General features: G+C 40.5%; 1 protein-coding gene across 1 annotated transcript; it reads left to right on the forward strand.

Moving 5' to 3' along the window:
* The first annotated feature begins 2,353 nt into the window (after nt 1–2,353).
* Nucleotides 2,354–9,141, forward strand: LOC124270081 (keratin, type I cytoskeletal 9-like). Its single transcript, XM_046705102.1, has 3 exons — nt 2,354–2,420; nt 7,682–8,192; nt 9,005–9,141. Exons 1-3 carry the CDS (start codon nt 2,358–2,360, stop codon nt 9,139–9,141), a joined length of 711 nt encoding a protein of 236 aa, XP_046561058.1. The 5' UTR covers nt 2,354–2,357.
* Nucleotides 9,142–17,631: the final 8,490 nt, after the last annotated feature.

Below are 17,631 nucleotides of genomic sequence, written 5' to 3' on the forward strand. Positions count from 1 at the left end.
TAATGTTTTTGTTACATATGCTATATTTGGGATTACACTTTCTCAGTAAAGTACAGATTCTAGAACTTTTGTTGAGTTGAGTCCCAATTCGGGATTCGAACCCACACCCTCAGACAGGCACCTAATCGCCAGCTCACAAAGTCAGCCGCCTAACCCGCTCAGCCACCGCTGCTACATTTGACCACTTTCAAAATGGCACTTTGTATTCATGTTTTCGGTTGTTTTTTAGAGAAATATATCTATTACTGTGGGCCTACACCTCGAGCGATGCATCACGAGAAAACAATGAAAGTCATGGACCAGAAAGAGAAATGCTTTCATATCATCCGTCACAGGGCTGTCGTGTATTATGTCACACATTCATCGTAAGTGTTAAAGAACTTGTTCAGTGGAATATTAGTTAAAGAACTTGTTCAGTGGAATGTTTGTTAAAGAACTTATTCAGTGGAATGTTTGTTGAAGAACTTGTTCAGTAGAAAGTTTGTTAATGAACTTGTTCAGTGGGCAGGTTGTTAAAAAACGTGTTCAATGGGCAGGTTGTTAAAAAACGTGTTCAGTGGAATGTTTGTTAAAGAAGGTACTCAGTGGAATGTTTGTTAAATAACGTGTTCAGTGGAATGTTTGTTAAAGAAGGTACTCAGTGGAATGTTTGTTAAATAACGTGTTCAGTGGAATGTTTGTTAAAGAAAGTACTCAGTGGAATGGTTGTAAAGGAGCTTGTTCAGTGGAATGTTTGTTAAAGAACATGTTCAATGGAATGTTTGTTAAAGAACTTGTTCAGTGGAATGTTTGTTAAAGAACGTGTTCAATGGAATGTTTGTTAAAGAACTTATTCCGCGGAGGGTTTGTTAAACAAACCATTCAGTGGAATGTTTATTAAAGAATTTGTTTAGTGGAGGGTTCGCCGAGCCCCGTTGTAGAGAATGTATTATAAAACTGATAATGCAATCGATGTGAAAAATCAATATAATAAACTTATCACAACAATCGAATAATCATGAAAAATAGTTCACGAAGCAGGCACCACGTTCGATCTTCACACATTTTTTCAATGTCTGCTTGCTCTATATACTGCTGACGAACTTTCTGTATCACTATGGGATAGGGATTTTCCGATATGGATGATTATGAATGTATTGCTGGTAATATGGCTGCAAAGTATTTGCCAAAATCACTTAATCAAATTTCTGATACAGGGTTACTTCATTGCGAGAACGTATGGGTAAGAGAGTGAGTTTAGTCTAACGGCATTTCTAACAGTACTCTAGGTATGTCATGGCGTGCCCTCTTTATATAGGCAGTGTACGAACTAAGCCAAAACAACAGCCAGACATCAGGGCTAGTAACTTCCAAATGTTACCAGTCCAAAATGGATTTAACCAGACCTGACAATCCAAAGAAAAATATCTCACGTTTTTGTTACAATGAATAATGAGCCTGAGACATGTATTTACGGTCTATTCACAACAGTCATTGTCAGAGAAATCCGTCTCCGAGTTTTATGCCGCACTCTTTAGTCTTTAGTTTCGGGCCGCACTCAGCAATATTCCAGCTAAATAATCGAGTCTGGGCCAGACAATCGAGTGATCAACAGCATTAGCATCGTTCTACACAATTGGGAGACGGTGACATGTGTCAACCAAGTCAGCGAGCCTGACCACCCGATCCCGTTAGTCGCCTCTTACGACAAGCATGGGTTACTGAAGATCAATTCTAACCCGGATTTTCACGGGTATAGTCAGAGTCGAAGGGATGGAACATGTTATCTATTTTTTAACTAGACTAGCTGGCTAGCTATAAATTTAGACTGTCCGTCAGATATCTAGCCCGTCTCGGGCGGTCGGACGGGCCTTATTTCATACACTGATGTAGGATATACATTAAACATTTCAAACGTTTTCTACGAACACCATAATGGTGCTGGCAAACCTAGTAACATAATCGAGGAGAACCTCAGTTCGAAACCACGATCAGAGCTTCCTGGCGTAACAAAGGCACGCAATTCTGTTCAGCAAAATATGACTTTAACATCAATTATCATAAGAACGACATCATATGAGCAGAGGATCATAACCCCAGTTTCTTTCGTGTCGCATTTATCAAATTTTCAGAATAAAAGTATATTCCATGTTCGTCACAGGTTCGCGTAATACAAATTATGTTCAAACTGTGAATGAATGAGTGAATGAACTGTAAAATGATGGTTACGATACGAAGCCACAGAGCTTATAACATCAATATACTTTCTGAACATTTCGCTTTCTAAGTAATGCATATTTATGCCACCTAAGATAAGACCATTATTCATGATCAATGTTTATTAGCTTTTACTTTTCAGTAAAGTGATAGTTTTGAATATGAACACTAACCAAAGAGAATCGTGGTCACTACCTCGGGACATCACCACAGGTCATCTTCACGTGAGTACACGTTAAATATTGAATATTCTTAAAATTATAATTTTAAGAAATGTCACTGCTTCCATAAAGGACGGTAGGGTAGCCTAGTGGTTAAAGCGTTCGCTTGTCACACCGAAAACCCGGGTTCGATTCTGAAAGGTATTGGCAGTTTCAGCTATACTACTAATGTCTTGAACATGATTCATGTTTAGTAATAAAACCCATTTACTTAACCGCAGGGTCAGGGTTAGAATTGATCTTCAGCAACCCATGCTTGTCGTAAGAGACGACTAACGGGATCGGGTGGTCAGACTCGCTGATTTGGTTGACACGTGTCGTCGTATCCCAATAGCGTAGATCGATGCTCATGATGTTGATCAATGGACTGTCTGGTCCAGACTCGATAATTTACAGACCGCCATCATATAGCTTGACGAGTACTGAGTGCGGCGTGAAACAAAAATAGTCATTAAAATATGACTCTTTTTTATTACACATGATCGTGACTTGTATTGCTCGCAAATTGCAATTCATTAATAGGGGAGACAAAACCCTTTCCATCATCCATAAGAAATCTTAGTCAGTTTCCGTCTATACTAGGAAATGAACATGTGTTTTTGCTGAGTGTTTAATGTCCCTAAACTCCAATTTACTTTCATGCATGTCAGATAGTGATGTTTAAAGCTATGGCCAAATCACCAACCAATTTACCTTCATGTCTGATAGTGATGCTTAAAGCTATGGCCAAAACGCCAACCAATTTACCTTCATGTCAGATAGTGATGCTTAAAGCTATGGCCAAATCACCAACCAATATACTTACATGTCTGATAGTGATGCTTAAAGCTATGGTCAAATCACCAACCAATATACTTACATGTCTGATAGTGATGCTTAAAGCTATGGCCAAAACACCAACCAATTTACCTTCATGTCAGATAGTGATGCTTAAAGCTATGGCCAAAACACCAACCAATATACCTTCATGTCTGATAGTGATGCTTAAAGCTATGGCCAAATCACCAACCGACTTACCTACAGGTCAGATAGTGATGCTTAAAGCTATGGCCAAATCACCAACCGATATACTTACATGTCTGATAGTGATGTTTAAAGCTATGGCCAAAACACCAACCAATTTACCTTCATGTCTGATAGTGATGTTTAAAGCTATGGCCAAAACACCAACCAATTTACTTACATGTCTGATAGTGATGCTTAAAGCTATGGCCAAAACACCAACCAATTTACCTTCATGTCTGATAGTGATGTTTAAAGCTATGGCCAAAACACCAACCAATTTACCTTCATGTCTGATAGTGATGTTTAAAGCTATGGCAAAAACACCAACCAATATACTTACATGTCTGATAGTGATGCTTAAAGCTATGGCCAAAACACCAACCAATTTACCTTCATGTCAGATAGTGATGCTTAAAGCTATGGCCAAAACACCAACCAATATACCTTCATGTCAGATAGTGATGCTTAAAGCTATGGCCAAAACACCAACCAATTTACCTACATGTCTGATAGTGATGCTTAAAGCTATGGGTAAATCACCAACCAATTTACCTTCATGTCAGATAGTGATGCTTAAAGCTATGGCCAAAACACCAACCAATTTACCTTCATGTCTGATAGTGATGCTTAAAGCTATGGCCAAATCACCAACCGACTTACCTACAGGTCAGATAGTGATGCTTAAAGCTATGGCCAAATCACCAACCGATATACTTACATGTCTGATAGTGATGTTTAAAGCTATGGCCAAAACACCAACCAATTTACCTTCATGTCTGATAGTGATGTTTAAAGCTATGGCCAAAACACCAACCAATTTACTTGCATGTCTGATAGTGATGCTTAAAGCTATGGCCAAAACACCAACCAATTTACCTTCATGTCTGATAGTGATGTTTAAAGCTATGGCCAAATCACCAACCAATTTACCTTCATGTCTGATAGTGATGTTTAAAGCTATGGCAAAAACACCAACCAATATACTTACATGTCTGATAGTGATGCTTAAAGCTATGGCCAAAACACCAACCAATTTACCTTCATGTCAGATAGTGATGCTTAAAGCTATGGCCAAAACACCAACCAATATACCTTCATGTCAGATAGTGATTCTTAAAGCTATGGCCAAAACACCAACCAATTTACCTACATGTCTGATAGTGATGCTTAAAGCTATGGGTAAATCACCAACCAATTTACCTTCATGTCAGATAGTGATGCTTAAAGCTATGGCCAAATCACCAACCAATATACCTTCATGTCTGATAGTGATGCTTAAAGCTATGGCCAAATCACCAACCAATATACTTACATGTCTGATAGTGATGCTTAAAGCTATGGCCAAATCACCAACCAATATACTTACATGTCTGATAGTGATGCTTAAAGCTATGGCCAAATCACCAACCAATTTACCTTCATGTCTGATAGTGATGCCTAAAGCAATTGCCAAAACGCCAACCAATTTACCTACATGTCTGATAGTGATGTTTAAAGCTATGGCCAAAACACCAACCAATTTACCTTCATGTCAGATAGTGATGCTTAAAGCTATGGCCAAAACACTGGCTAACATACTTACATGTGAGACAGTGTCCCCAAGCTCCCAAAATACGAAGAACTTGTGAAATAAAATTGAAGGTACAATGACTATAAATTTGTATTTTGAATATGTTGATTTATTTGCGTCTAGTAGCCCTTGTTATTTCCCACCATTGCGCCAGAAGATCTCGCTCAAGCTGGACCATGTTGCCTACTGTTATGTCTATGGCGCACACATTCCGCCCTAGAACATCACATAAATGCACTGTTAGGAAAGTGTCAATGGATGTTGTGGGTCTGTTAAATGTCCGTATTACTTCCTATCGGAAAAAAACTGGGGCAAAACCTGGGCTCGATGTGGTTTGACATTGTCATCAAGCATTTGAAACTTCCAGCCTATAATATGTAACGACATTTCGTAAACATGTCTTCTGTCCGTCAGTTGTCCACCATAATAACACACTCAGTTCCAAATGTGTGATCCCCCTCTAAACAATGACCCTCCCTCCTCCATACCGATCATATGCATGCATTGTTGACCTGGCCAACCAACTACCGCTACATCGCCGACAAAATGTTCTGTCATCTGAGAATCGGAGGCAAAACCTTGGTTTGTGTGTTTGCTTGACCTTCAGCCCGTGCCTGGCGATGGCGAGTTCATCATAAGCTTTGCTGCCTATGTTTTGGTCACATCATTCACAGGACGCCTTCTTTTCAGGGAGGTTGCATAGAACCGGTAGATGTTGAAAAATATCCTTGCAGATATTGTACGGAAATCTCTATTAATAACATGAAGATTTGAATCTTTTTCTCAGTGTAATTAATAAAATGAGACGGTCTTGTGTAGGTGACGGTTTAAGGCCCTGCATTTCTTTGTCTCACTGCAATCCCACCCATTTGGTCTTCACGTTTAGATAATGTCTGAGAGGCATTTTAAGCATGGACTTAGTCCAACTGAATTAGTGATTGTGGGTTCCTCTTAAGCGTCTGTGTGCACGTCTAGTCCATGCATGATGTGAGTGAGTTTGGTTTTACGCCGCTTTTAGCAATATTCCAGCAATATCACGGCGGGGAACACCAGAAATGGGCTTCACACATTGTACCCATGTAGGGAATCGAACTCGGGTCTTCGGAGTGACGAGCAAACGCTTTAACCACTAGGCTACCCTACCGTTCCTGCATGATGTGAAGTTTCGTCGCTATAAAAAAGTGTTCAGATGTAATAGCCAATTGTAACTCGTTAATTTCCTTAATTTTGGTCTGTAGAATATAAACTGACGATCAAAAGAAAGTAACGCTAACGAACGCTCAAGTTATGTTGATGTAAGCAAATAATTATATTTCATAAATGTGTTATCAATCTTGCACAATATCGAGGTGATGTCGTTTGTTTCACACAACCTGGAAAAGCAACTGTGTCCAATAGTTAGTGAACCCTGTGACTGGGGACTTGAGAGACACCATCAATACCTCGTGGGACTTCCTCTGGCAAAGACTGCATGCTCCACAACGCTTTCTCATGGATGACGTCAGATGACGTAAGCCGGTATGCGTTGCCAAGTATCATTTAAGGCCTGAAGATTAGTTGGCTGGGGACGTCTCCTCAGCTCTCTACAAAGATGATCCGATAGGTGTTCTGTGGGAGACTTGTTGTGGAGAACGTGAGGGCCATGACAAGACGGCTACATTGACGTTAATGAGAAAGTTCTGAGTGATCCTTGCTGTGTTGGGACGTGCATAGTCTTATTGCAACAGGGTCCCCCTTGGTTGTTGCTGCAAAAATGGCACTATATTTACCGTTGTGCATTCAGGTTGCCACGGATAACAACCTGTTCCGTCTTTTGGTTTTCGACACAAGTTGGAGCCAGTCTTTCGTTTCTACGGCAGTACACACGAACTCTCCCGTCTGCATGGACCATATTAAATCTACTCTCATCAGTGGACAGAATACGTTGCCGTTCTCGCCGCTGCCACCGTCGTACACCTCGGGCCCATTGTAGTCTGGCGAGGCGTTGTTGGGCGATCAGCGCCATCCCGCGTGAGGGTCGGTAGGCCCTGATACCGACATGACGCAATCGTCTCCTCAGTGTTTGTCGCCTTACCCGGTCACCCAATGCCATTGCTGCAGATTCCGTCACTGTCAGGAACCGATTGCGTAGATATCTATCTTGTCCGGGTGTTGTGACGTGTGGTCTGCCACTCCGAGGTCTGTCACACGTTCTGCCAGTCTGGTGCTACCGCTGGAACAACTTAGTGATGGTCTGACGTGAGCATCCAAAGGTTCTTTGGCGTCCCCGTCATGGCCATGCCAATGGCTCTCTCCCTCTCTTCTGCACTTAAACGTGGCATCGCTCTGATGTTTTTTTTGGTTGATGTGACAGTGTGTGACCATTTGGATTGAAATATATAGTGGTATCTGCATGGAGATTCCATGGAAAAACGAAACACGTATTTTTGGTTTTAGGGTCGCAGCACGTGCATTGACGGGTGCATGAGCTGGGTTGTTTGCAAATTGTGTTCGCATGCAGTGTTTCCATAAGTGACTAACATGTGTTATAACCCGTTTTGGGATTATTCGCAATTTTAAGGTGACAACTTTCTTTTGATCGTCAGTTTATGTGGGCCTGTAAAGGTCCTTTCCTTATGCATTTGTATTTCTATGTAATGTACAAAAAAGACGATATTTGTACAACTTTACTGGACTTCTAAATGTACAGTTCGTTGGAGACAAAACGCAAAAGGCAAAAAGCAAACCGAAGGACAGACATAAACCGACCACGAAGACGTCAAGAAAAAAGAAACCGAAAAGAGACTCGTCCAGAAGATCCAAAGATTCACGTTCCAGCAGCTATGGTGGTTCTAGCAGCTCGAGAGGGTCACGTTCCAACAGCTATGGTGGGTCTAGCAGCTCGAGAGCGTCACGTCTCAACAACTATGATCGTTCTGGCAGGTCGAGAGGGTCACGTTCCAACAGCTATGGTGGGTCTAGCAGCTCGAGAGCGTCACGTCTCAACAACTATGATCGTTCTAGCAGGTCGAGAGGGTCACGTTCCAACAGCTATGGTGGGTCTAGCAGGTCGACAGCGTCACGTCCCAACAACTATGATCGTTCTAGGTCGAGAGCGTCACGTCCCAACAACTATGATCGTTCTAGCAGTTCCAGAGCGTCAGTTCCCAGCAGCTACGATGATTATGGGTGGACCACATGGTCACGTGCCAGTAGCTCCGGTATGTTACCCACAAAAAGTGTCCATATGAAAAATCGCTTTATATGTGTCATGTGTAAATCGCAACCAGGAATATATACTGAATGCTCCCCTTTGTAGATTAGATAGTGTATATTGTTACAAGTGAACCCTTTATCCACTTCGCCATCTTGTCGCCTTAACAGATTTTGTTTTTTATAGACAATTTGACAAGTAAACGTGTATGTATATGTGTGTATGTTACTGTCTGTATTATTATATACTCATAAAAACGAATAAGGGAACACATGAAAGTGCAAGCGTTCCTTTCATTCTTTTACAGATTTCTTCACCAGGTATGTATTAATGAGTGAAATTCTGGAAATGAATAAAGGAACACTTGTACTTTCATGTGTTCCCTTATTCGTTTCTATGAGTATATATAGAAATGAAGTCGTACCATCTATTTTATTAGAATTTAATGCATTCTAAATAAATCATACAAGGGAAACTGCAGATCACGGATTTCTTTCGGATATATTATGGAAGTATGTGAATAGACATTGCCAGCCACTGACAGATTATAGGATCAGAGTAAATCCCAAAATTACGCAGTTCAAGGATGTTTACCACTTTGTGGAACTACTGACTGACTGACTGAGTTTAGTTTTACGCCGCATTTAGCAATATTCCAGCAACATCACGGCGGGGGACACCAGAAATGGGCTTCACACATTGTACCCATGTGGGGAATCGAACCCGGGTCTTCGGCGTGACGAGCCAACGCTTTAACCATTAGGCTACTCCACCGCCCCTTTGTGGAACTAACAAGCACATCCTGGTGGTGACTTGCAGTCAAGCCGAATCTGACAGACCAAACTGAAAACTACAGGATCCTGGTTCACCTTAGCGAGGCAACCTTGACAACAAACTGTGGCGTATTAGACAACCCAGACCCATTTCGATCCCTGACGATTTTACATGTATCATAAGATTCACTGGGCAAATTATGATTAAATTTGCTCCATGTTATTTTGTTTACCAGAGCACCTGTTGGTGATGGACCCGAACAACAGATTGGTGTGGAAGATAAATCTGTTAGACTTCAATCTAAAGTACGAAATACGCCTACCCGGAGACGATCTGATAAGGGACATTGAATATTCTGAGTCAGAGTGGAAATTGCTGTGGATACGTTCATTTCAGATCATAAAAACACCTCTAAAGAGACTTCGGAAGTCAGACATGTCCATAACGCCGTGGGTGAAAAGTGGTAAGGAGCATGTGGAAAAAGTATAACTTGCAGACTCCGTAAGGAGTATAAGTACGAGATATGGTATTTTACAGCATTAAAGATGAGCAATGTTTCAGCCCCTATTGAATTGCTGAAATGAAAGCTATCGGAGATAAGCAATATTTCAGCCCCTATTGAAATGCTGAAATGAAAGCTATCGGAGATGAGCAATGATTTAGCCCCTATTGCATTGCTGAAATGAAAGCTATCGGAGATGAGCAATGTTTCATCCCCTATTGAAATGCTGAAATGAAAGCTATCGGAGATGAGCAATGTTTCATCCCCTATTGAATATCTGAAATGAAAGCTATCGGAGATGAGCAATATTTCAATCCCTACTGAATTACTAAAATAAAGCTATTGAAGATGAGCAATGTTTCAGTCCCTACTGAATTACTAAACTATAGGTATTGGAGATTTGCAATGTTTCAGTCCCTATTGAATTACTAAAATTAAAGCTATCGGAGATGAGCAATGTTTCAGTCCCTACTGAATTGCTGCAATGGAAGCTATCGGAGATGAGCAATATTTCAGCCCCTATTGAATTACTAAAATAAAGCTATCGGAGATGAGCAAAGTTTCAGCCCCTACTGAATAACTAAAATGAAAGCTATCGGAGATGAGCAATGTTTCAGCCCCTATTGAATTGCTGAAATGAAAGGTATCGGAGATGAGCAATGTTTCAATCCCTACTGAATTACTAAAATAAAGCTATTGAAGATGAGCAATGTTTCAGTCCCTACTGAATTACTAAACTATAGGTATTGGAGATTTGCAATGTTTCAGTCCCTACTGAATTACTAAAATAGAGCTATTGGAGATGATCAATGTTTCAATCCCTACTGAATTACTAAAACAAAGCTATCGGAGATGAGCAATGTTTCAGTCCCTATTGAATTACTAAAATGAAAGCTATCGGAGATGAGCAATGTTTCAGTCCCTACTGAATTGCTGCAATGGAAGTTATCGGAGATGAGCAATATTTCAGCCCCTATTGAATTACTAAAATAAAGCTATCGGAGATGAGCAAAGTTTCAGCCCCTACTGAATTACTAAAATGAAAGCTATCGGAGATGAGCAATGTTTCAGCCCCTATTGAATTGCTGAAATGAAAGGTATCGGAGATGAGCAATGTTTCAATCCCTACTGAATTACTAAAATAAAGCTATTGAAGATGAGCAATGTTTCAGTCCCTACTGAATTACTAAACTATAGGTATTGGAGATTTGCAATGTTTCAGTCCCTACTGAATTACTAAAATAGAGCTATTGGAGATGATCAATGTTTCAATCCCTACTGAATTACTAAAACAAAGCTATCGGAGATGAGCAATGTTTCAGTCCCTATTGAATTACTAAAATGAAAGCTATCGGAGATGAGCAATGTTTCAGTCCCTACTGAATTGCTGCAATGGAAGTTATCGGAGATGAGCAATATTTCAGCCCCTATTGAATTACTAAAATAAAGCTATCGGAGATGAGCAAAGTTTCAGCCCCTACTGAATTACTAAAATGAAAGCTATCGGAGATGAGCAATGTTTCAGCCCCTATTGAATTGCTGAAATGAAAGGTATCGGAGATGAGCAATGTTTCAATCCCTACTGAATTACTAAAATAAAGCTATTGAAGATGAGCAATGTTTCAGTCCCTACTGAATTACTAAACTATAGGTATTGGAGATTTGCAATGTTTCAGTCCCTACTGAATTACTAAAATAGAGCTATTGGAGATGATCAATGTTTCAATCCCTACTGAATTACTAAAACAAAGCTATCGGAGATGAGCAATGTTTCAGTCCCTATTGAATTACTAAAATGAAAGCTATCGGAGATGATCAATGTTTCAGTCCCTACTGAATTGCTGCAATGGAAGTTATCGGAGATGAGCAATGTTTCAGCCCCTACTGAATTACTAAAATGAAAGCTATCGGAGATGAGCAATGTTTCAGTCCCAATTGAATTACTCATACGAAAGCTATCGGAATTGTACATATACAGTATGACCAGAAATTATTAAGAATTTTAGGAATATGTTTAATTGGATTTCTAGTATAAGACAACCTTGACCAGCTATCAAGTGTTTGGTTTCATTCTAGAAAGACATCTCCCTTAATCCTTTTTCATTAGTTTGTGAAGAGTTATCCCCCTTTGTTTACTTGCTAGCAGACGACATTTTCAGTTATCCTCAGTATGGATGATTTAGAGAAGAGGAAGTTGATTTTAGAGTATAATAACAAGGACATCAGATCAGCTAAACTGATTTCAAGTAGAACGGGCATCCCTTTGTCTACTGTTTATCGTGTTTTGCAAAATATTGAAAATGGATATGGCATTGAGCACCAGGGAGGCGCAGGTAGGTCCAGACAATTGACTGTCGGTGACAGGAGGCGGCTTGGTATTCTTGTTTCTAAAAACAAACGAAGGAGTTTAGAAAACTTAAGGCTTGATATGACTGATATAGGAACTGTGGCTGTCTGTAATTAGAACTGAGCTGAATGCAATGGGCTGGCAGAAAAGTCGAGGAATTCCTTCACCGATCATGAAACCTGAACAAAAGGAGCGAAGGTTGAACTGGTGCTTACAGCATAGAAATATTAACTGGGACAATGTGATTTTCTCAGATGAAAGTTCTGTGTGGCTGTTTCCTAATACACTGAAATTCTGGACCAAACAAACTGAAAAACCTTTGTATCAGCGCCCAAAGTACAGTCCGAAATTTAACGTGTGGGGTGGCATATCTGTGTTAGGGGCAACGCTTCTCCGTGTATTTGAAGGGGATATGAACAGTGCGAGGTACACATATATTCTCGAGGGACATTTACTTCCATCTGCTCACGTGCTCAATGGAAATGTTTGGATTTTCCAGCAGGACAACGACCCATAACATTATTCAAAGCATTCACAGGCCTGGTTTTGGACCCAAAATATGACATTATTATATTGGCCAAGCTATAGCCCTGACCTAAAATCCAAATCCAATAGAAAATGTTTGGGGACTTGCGAAGGAAAGTGTCAATAAGAAAAATCTGACAAATATTGCTGAAATGAAAGAAGAGGTGGTCCGATATTTTCTGAAATAAGCCACCAATTTCTAATGAGGGAAAAATACGTTTTTTACTCATGATAAGACATAATTATGACCATCTTCTTCTGACATCTTCGTTCAGCTTGTGCCAGCACTGTCAGAAATAATTCAGTCTATACTTTTCATTTACAACATTATTTGAGCCCCTAAAGGCTCTTTGCTTGTCGTAAGAGGTGGCTAACGGGATCAGGTGGTCAGGCTCGCTGGCTTGGTTGTAAATCGATGCTCAAGCTGTTCATCACTGGATTGTCTGGTCCGGTCTCGATTATTTACAGACCGAACATTAGCTGGGTTTAAACTTTCAGTGATTATGGCATTAATCAGAGTACGTCACACTTATCATGTGTGATACGTGTTCATTTTAATCTGGTTCCTTGATTTGCAGAGAAGCTCCTGAAAGTTAAAACTGACAACCGTCGGATATTTTTCATTACGGTCAAGAACATATACAAGGCATACATTCCATTCAATAAGAAGTCTCACGTGCAGCGCGTTACCAGAGTCCATTTGCCTACAGATGCTACACTGGACACAAAAAACGAGCAAGTATATCTGTATCTTCAATGCATGTTTAATCCAAAGTCTAAAATGTTGACGCATAGTGAAATAATTATATTTTTTAAAAACTGGCGTTATGTCATGTTTTGCTTTAGACGTGATTTTTTGCCAAATTTCGATATGTTTGTCTCGTCAAGTAGTTTGTTACATTTTGATTAGTATATGTTTATTTCAATTTTGTTTTTAAAAAAAAAGTTTTTAGAGAAAATACTTGAAGTGTGAAACAGTATGCCACCAAGGTGCTGATATACCACACCGCTGCTATAATCAACGGTTTCTTTTTCCTGTATATGAACGCCAACAAGATACGAATTTTGTGCATTCCTTAAGTTCATGGAAGGTGTACTGGAAACATGAAATAGGTTATCTGAATCTTACATTATTTCTGTCGGTTTTAAGTCAGATGTCACACTACAGAAGTCATATCTCATATTTGTAAAAATGAAGTTTCAAGGTTGAACAGTTTTTCACACAATCCCGCATTTTTTAAGTGAAAGAATTTGAGCAATTGTGAAGGGTCGTGGGGCTGTAGGTGGCTGTTAAGAAGCTGCGTACTTCTATTTCTGTGATGCTTCATCTTTGAGGTATGACTTCATGAATCATGTGTCTATCATTGAGTGAGACGCACAGTGGCTCGGAACCGTGAAGATCTGGTTTAGAATTGATCTTCAGCAACCTATGCTTGTCCTAAGAGGCGACTAAAGGCATCGGGTGTCAGGCTCGCTGACTTGGTTGACACATGTCATCGTATCCCAATTGCGTAGATCGATACTCATGATGACGATCACTGGATAAGATTTGATTATTTACAGACCGCTGCCATATAACTGGAATATTGCTGAGTGTGGATCTCAACAACACAGAAACCAAATAAAACCGTGTTACTCTATTTTGTAGGTGTGTGCTTTGGATTGAACTGAGCCGTGAACTCTACTCTGTTAACCGGGTTCCGTATTCTGGTGGCAACAGCGTAGCGGTCGCGCACTTCAAAGCTTTGACTGGTTTTACTATTGGTCCAAACGGTAAGGACGCTTGACAAACATGTGAAGGACAGCTTTGGTAAACTATCAGAAATGATTGTTCAATGATATGAAAACATGACTTAATTTCCTTTTAAGACTTCTGTTTCGGGTAATTTCGTGTTGAGAACCTACGATGGTCGTAAAAGGCGACTTTATGTATGGGATGACCTTGTCGGGCTGGATGCCTGCCACCCCAAAGGCATTGCTCGTTTCCTCATTTGTCTGATGAAGACTGAATATTTTCCCCGACATGTAGCTAAAATGTTGTTAAGTGCAGAGTTGAAACTATGAATTGAGGGCAATGATTGTTCGTTCACAATGATCAGTGGTGTTCATTGCTGCCACAAATTCCTCCTGAACGCTACCTGCCGCTGTTTGTTCTCCCCATCGGTGCTTAACACGCTGGTTTTCCATCAGCTATTAACCGACGGAACCTGATTTAGTCAGTGAAGACAACCTTCTACCAGTCACGTCGCTGCCCGTCTCAATGTCAGACGACGATACTGCACTGTCAAAATAGTTCCTCTGCATGCCATAATTCCTTCAGCCTTGAGTCGCTTGAGCACTTTCTGACGACTAGAGACAAGCCATAATCGCAAGAATGGGTAGCAAGAATGGGTTACTGTAGATTAATCTTTAGCAACCCATGCTCCCATTTTGGTATACCCATACGGTATTTCGTACCACACGAGTTATGGCGTGGTGGCCGAGCTGTCTAAGGCGCCAGGCTAGTGATCCAGCGAACTTGAGGTGTCGGGATCGAGCCCACCTGTGACCGGGTGTAAAACCTTGGAGTCAACTTTGTGTGCAGACTCTTTCAGTGTTGTCACAACCCCTAGTGTACAGTACACAACCCTGTGCACTTAAAAGAACCCACGAATCCGTTGGTATATGACCAGATGGTGGCCACATGAATACATGCAAACACCTAGTTGCGGGTACAGCAACATGCAGTAAACTTGGACAAAGTACTGTGTCCCAGTCCACCCAGCTGTTAATGGGTACCTCGTAAGGATGGGAAAGCCATATTAACTCTATGCGTCTAGTCGCTGCAAGAGTTGTATACTCCCCAGGGAGTTCAGATTGATAATACGAAGTGCCATTGAGATTGACATCCTATGATCGAGGGAAAAACAAAGCGCCTGGAACTCGGCACTATATCAATACATTATAATAATAATAAGAAGAAGAATAATGATGATGACGTTTGTTTGATCTTTTGGCAGGAATTATGTACCTGTGTTCACCATATCCGGCTAAATTAGTCATGAAATCAAATTCAAGGCCAGAGTATTTAGGGAGTCGAAACAAATGCAGTGATATCGCTTCGGATGGTGACAAAGTCTACATCTTGGAGCCAGCAGCGTAAGTATCACTATGTTTAGGTGTAGATAATAACACAAACTTCGAAACTTCGGAAAAACAATATAAAAACAAAACGGCCCATCTATCGTGTTGCATCTAGTATGTATGTGTGTGTGGATGTATGTATGTATGCATGCATGCATGAATGCATGTGTGTGGATGTATGTATGTATGCATGCATGCATGTATCTATGTGTGTGGATGTATGTATATATGTACATGTATGTATGTATGTGCGTGTGCGTGCGTGTGTGTGCTTGCGTGCGTGCGTGTGCGCGTGTGTGTGAGATGGAGAGTATGTATGAGTGTCGTTAAACTGCGCATTCAGCATTATTTCATAATCGATGGGTCAGACAATCTAGTCACTGACATCGACCTACGCATTCGGGGAACTATGACATGCATCAACCATGTCAGGGAGTCTGATCACCCGATCATGTCTGTCATTCGTTACGACAAGCATGGGTTGCTGAAGACAATTCCAACCATTATCTTCACATGCAGCGACTCCATAAGTCAGGTAGGGGCAAAAGGGTAGCCTAGAGGTTAATGCGTTCACTCGTCACGCCGAAGACCCGGGTTCGATTCCCTACATGGGTACAATGTGGAAGCCCATTTCTGGTGTCCCCCGCCGTGATATTGCTGGAATATTTCTATACTCACTCACTCATGAATCAGATGTTAACGTAGTATGTGTCCCTGTGGTTTTGTATTAATCCATAGCCTGGTCTAGACTGGTTCATTTACATGTCTTGTCATATAGCTGGAACCCGTGACGATCCGGGTTAGAATTGATCTTAAGTAACTCATACTTGTCGTAAGAGGCGACTAACGGGATCGGGTAATCAGGCTCGCTGAATTGGTTGACACATGTCATCGTGATCCAGTTGCGTAGATCGATGCTCCTGCTTTTGATCACTGGATTGTCTGGTCCAGACTCGATTACTTACAGACCGCCGCCATATAGCTGGAATATTGCTGAGTACGGCGTAAAACTAAAGTCACTCACTCACTCATCAAGCTTCCATATCATGTTTTCAGTTTCTTCAGCACAGCGACGAAATTATTGTTATATTCTGTATCGTGGACATGTAACCAAATTCTTTAATCAGTACTCCTGAATGTTTGAATGTTTTTCAAATGCAGAGCAATAGTCGTGGCCCGGGCAAACGGAGACAACCCGACCAATAGAAGGCGTTATGATTTGGATAGTAACATCTACAGAGGTTTCCTTAAAGTGAGTTCAGAACATGGCCTCATCTCGATTGGATCTAAAACGTTGATTCTATATTAAGATCAAGACACTCTTGAAGATACGGGTTAGAATTGATCTGCGTCGTAAGAGGCGACTAACGGGATCGCTGACTTGATGGATTTGTGTCGTCGTATCCCGGTTGATCAATGCTCATGATGTCAGTTACTTGTCTGTATCGGATTAGATAATTTACAGACAGGCATCCGAATGCTGAATGCGGCGGTGAGCAAAAAAGATAACACAAAACAACGATCCAACGGTATAAAACGCTTTGGCATCATGTTACGTCAATACCGTATAAATTCTCAAAACGTAAGGGGATAATATTTAAATGCGGTGATAAAACACTTGACCTTCTCTGCTAATATTCTTGAATAGAGAGTATCAATGTACACCATTAACTTTTGTCTCGCTTGTCATCGCTTAACGTATTTTTTTTCTTCTCTGATTTTTCAGATCATTTATTGAGACTCCACCACACTTCATCCGTCATAAATGCAGATGTATTATAACATACAAAGGGATGCATTTTTACGAACTCTTTATTACTTAAGAATGTAGGACACTTGCCAAGGTGATCAGTCAGCGCTGCCGGGCCAAATAAGAGATACCCCCATGTTTAACATTGGCTGATGCTGAATCACACAAGGAATACTTTCGATGATGATGCATTTGGTACTTGTGTCAATGTTATACTTCAAACTTTAAGTTTACATATGTTGATAACATTATTAACTTTTTGGTCACATCCAATGTTAAAGCATATGCTTTCTTTTGTCTGACATTTTACACATGTAATGCATTCTATATAACAATATAAATAACAAGTCAGCTTGGATCTTTTATAAATAATTTGTATCATAATAACACAAATCAAGCGGTTCAGGTTTAGCTTTATTTGTTGA

This window comes from Haliotis rubra, unplaced genomic scaffold, assembly GCF_003918875.1.
Source record: "Haliotis rubra isolate DU_JTF1 unplaced genomic scaffold, ASM391887v1 Scf1499, whole genome shotgun sequence".
In the NCBI taxonomy this organism is placed as follows: domain Eukaryota; kingdom Metazoa; phylum Mollusca; class Gastropoda; order Lepetellida; family Haliotidae; genus Haliotis; species Haliotis rubra.

Excerpts from the sequence above, each read along its gene's own strand:
- LOC124270081 (XM_046705102.1), top strand. The coding sequence starts at position 2,358 with ATGAACACTAACCAAAGAGAATCGTGGTCACTACCTCGGGACATCACC. Across the intron at positions 2,421-7,681 it reads TCACCACAGGTCATCTTCAC|TTCGTTGGAGACAAAACGCA; the intron begins GTGAGTACACGT and ends CTAAATGTACAG. Across the intron at positions 8,193-9,004 it reads GTCACGTGCCAGTAGCTCCG|TCAAGCCGAATCTGACAGAC; the intron begins GTATGTTACCCA and ends GGTGACTTGCAG.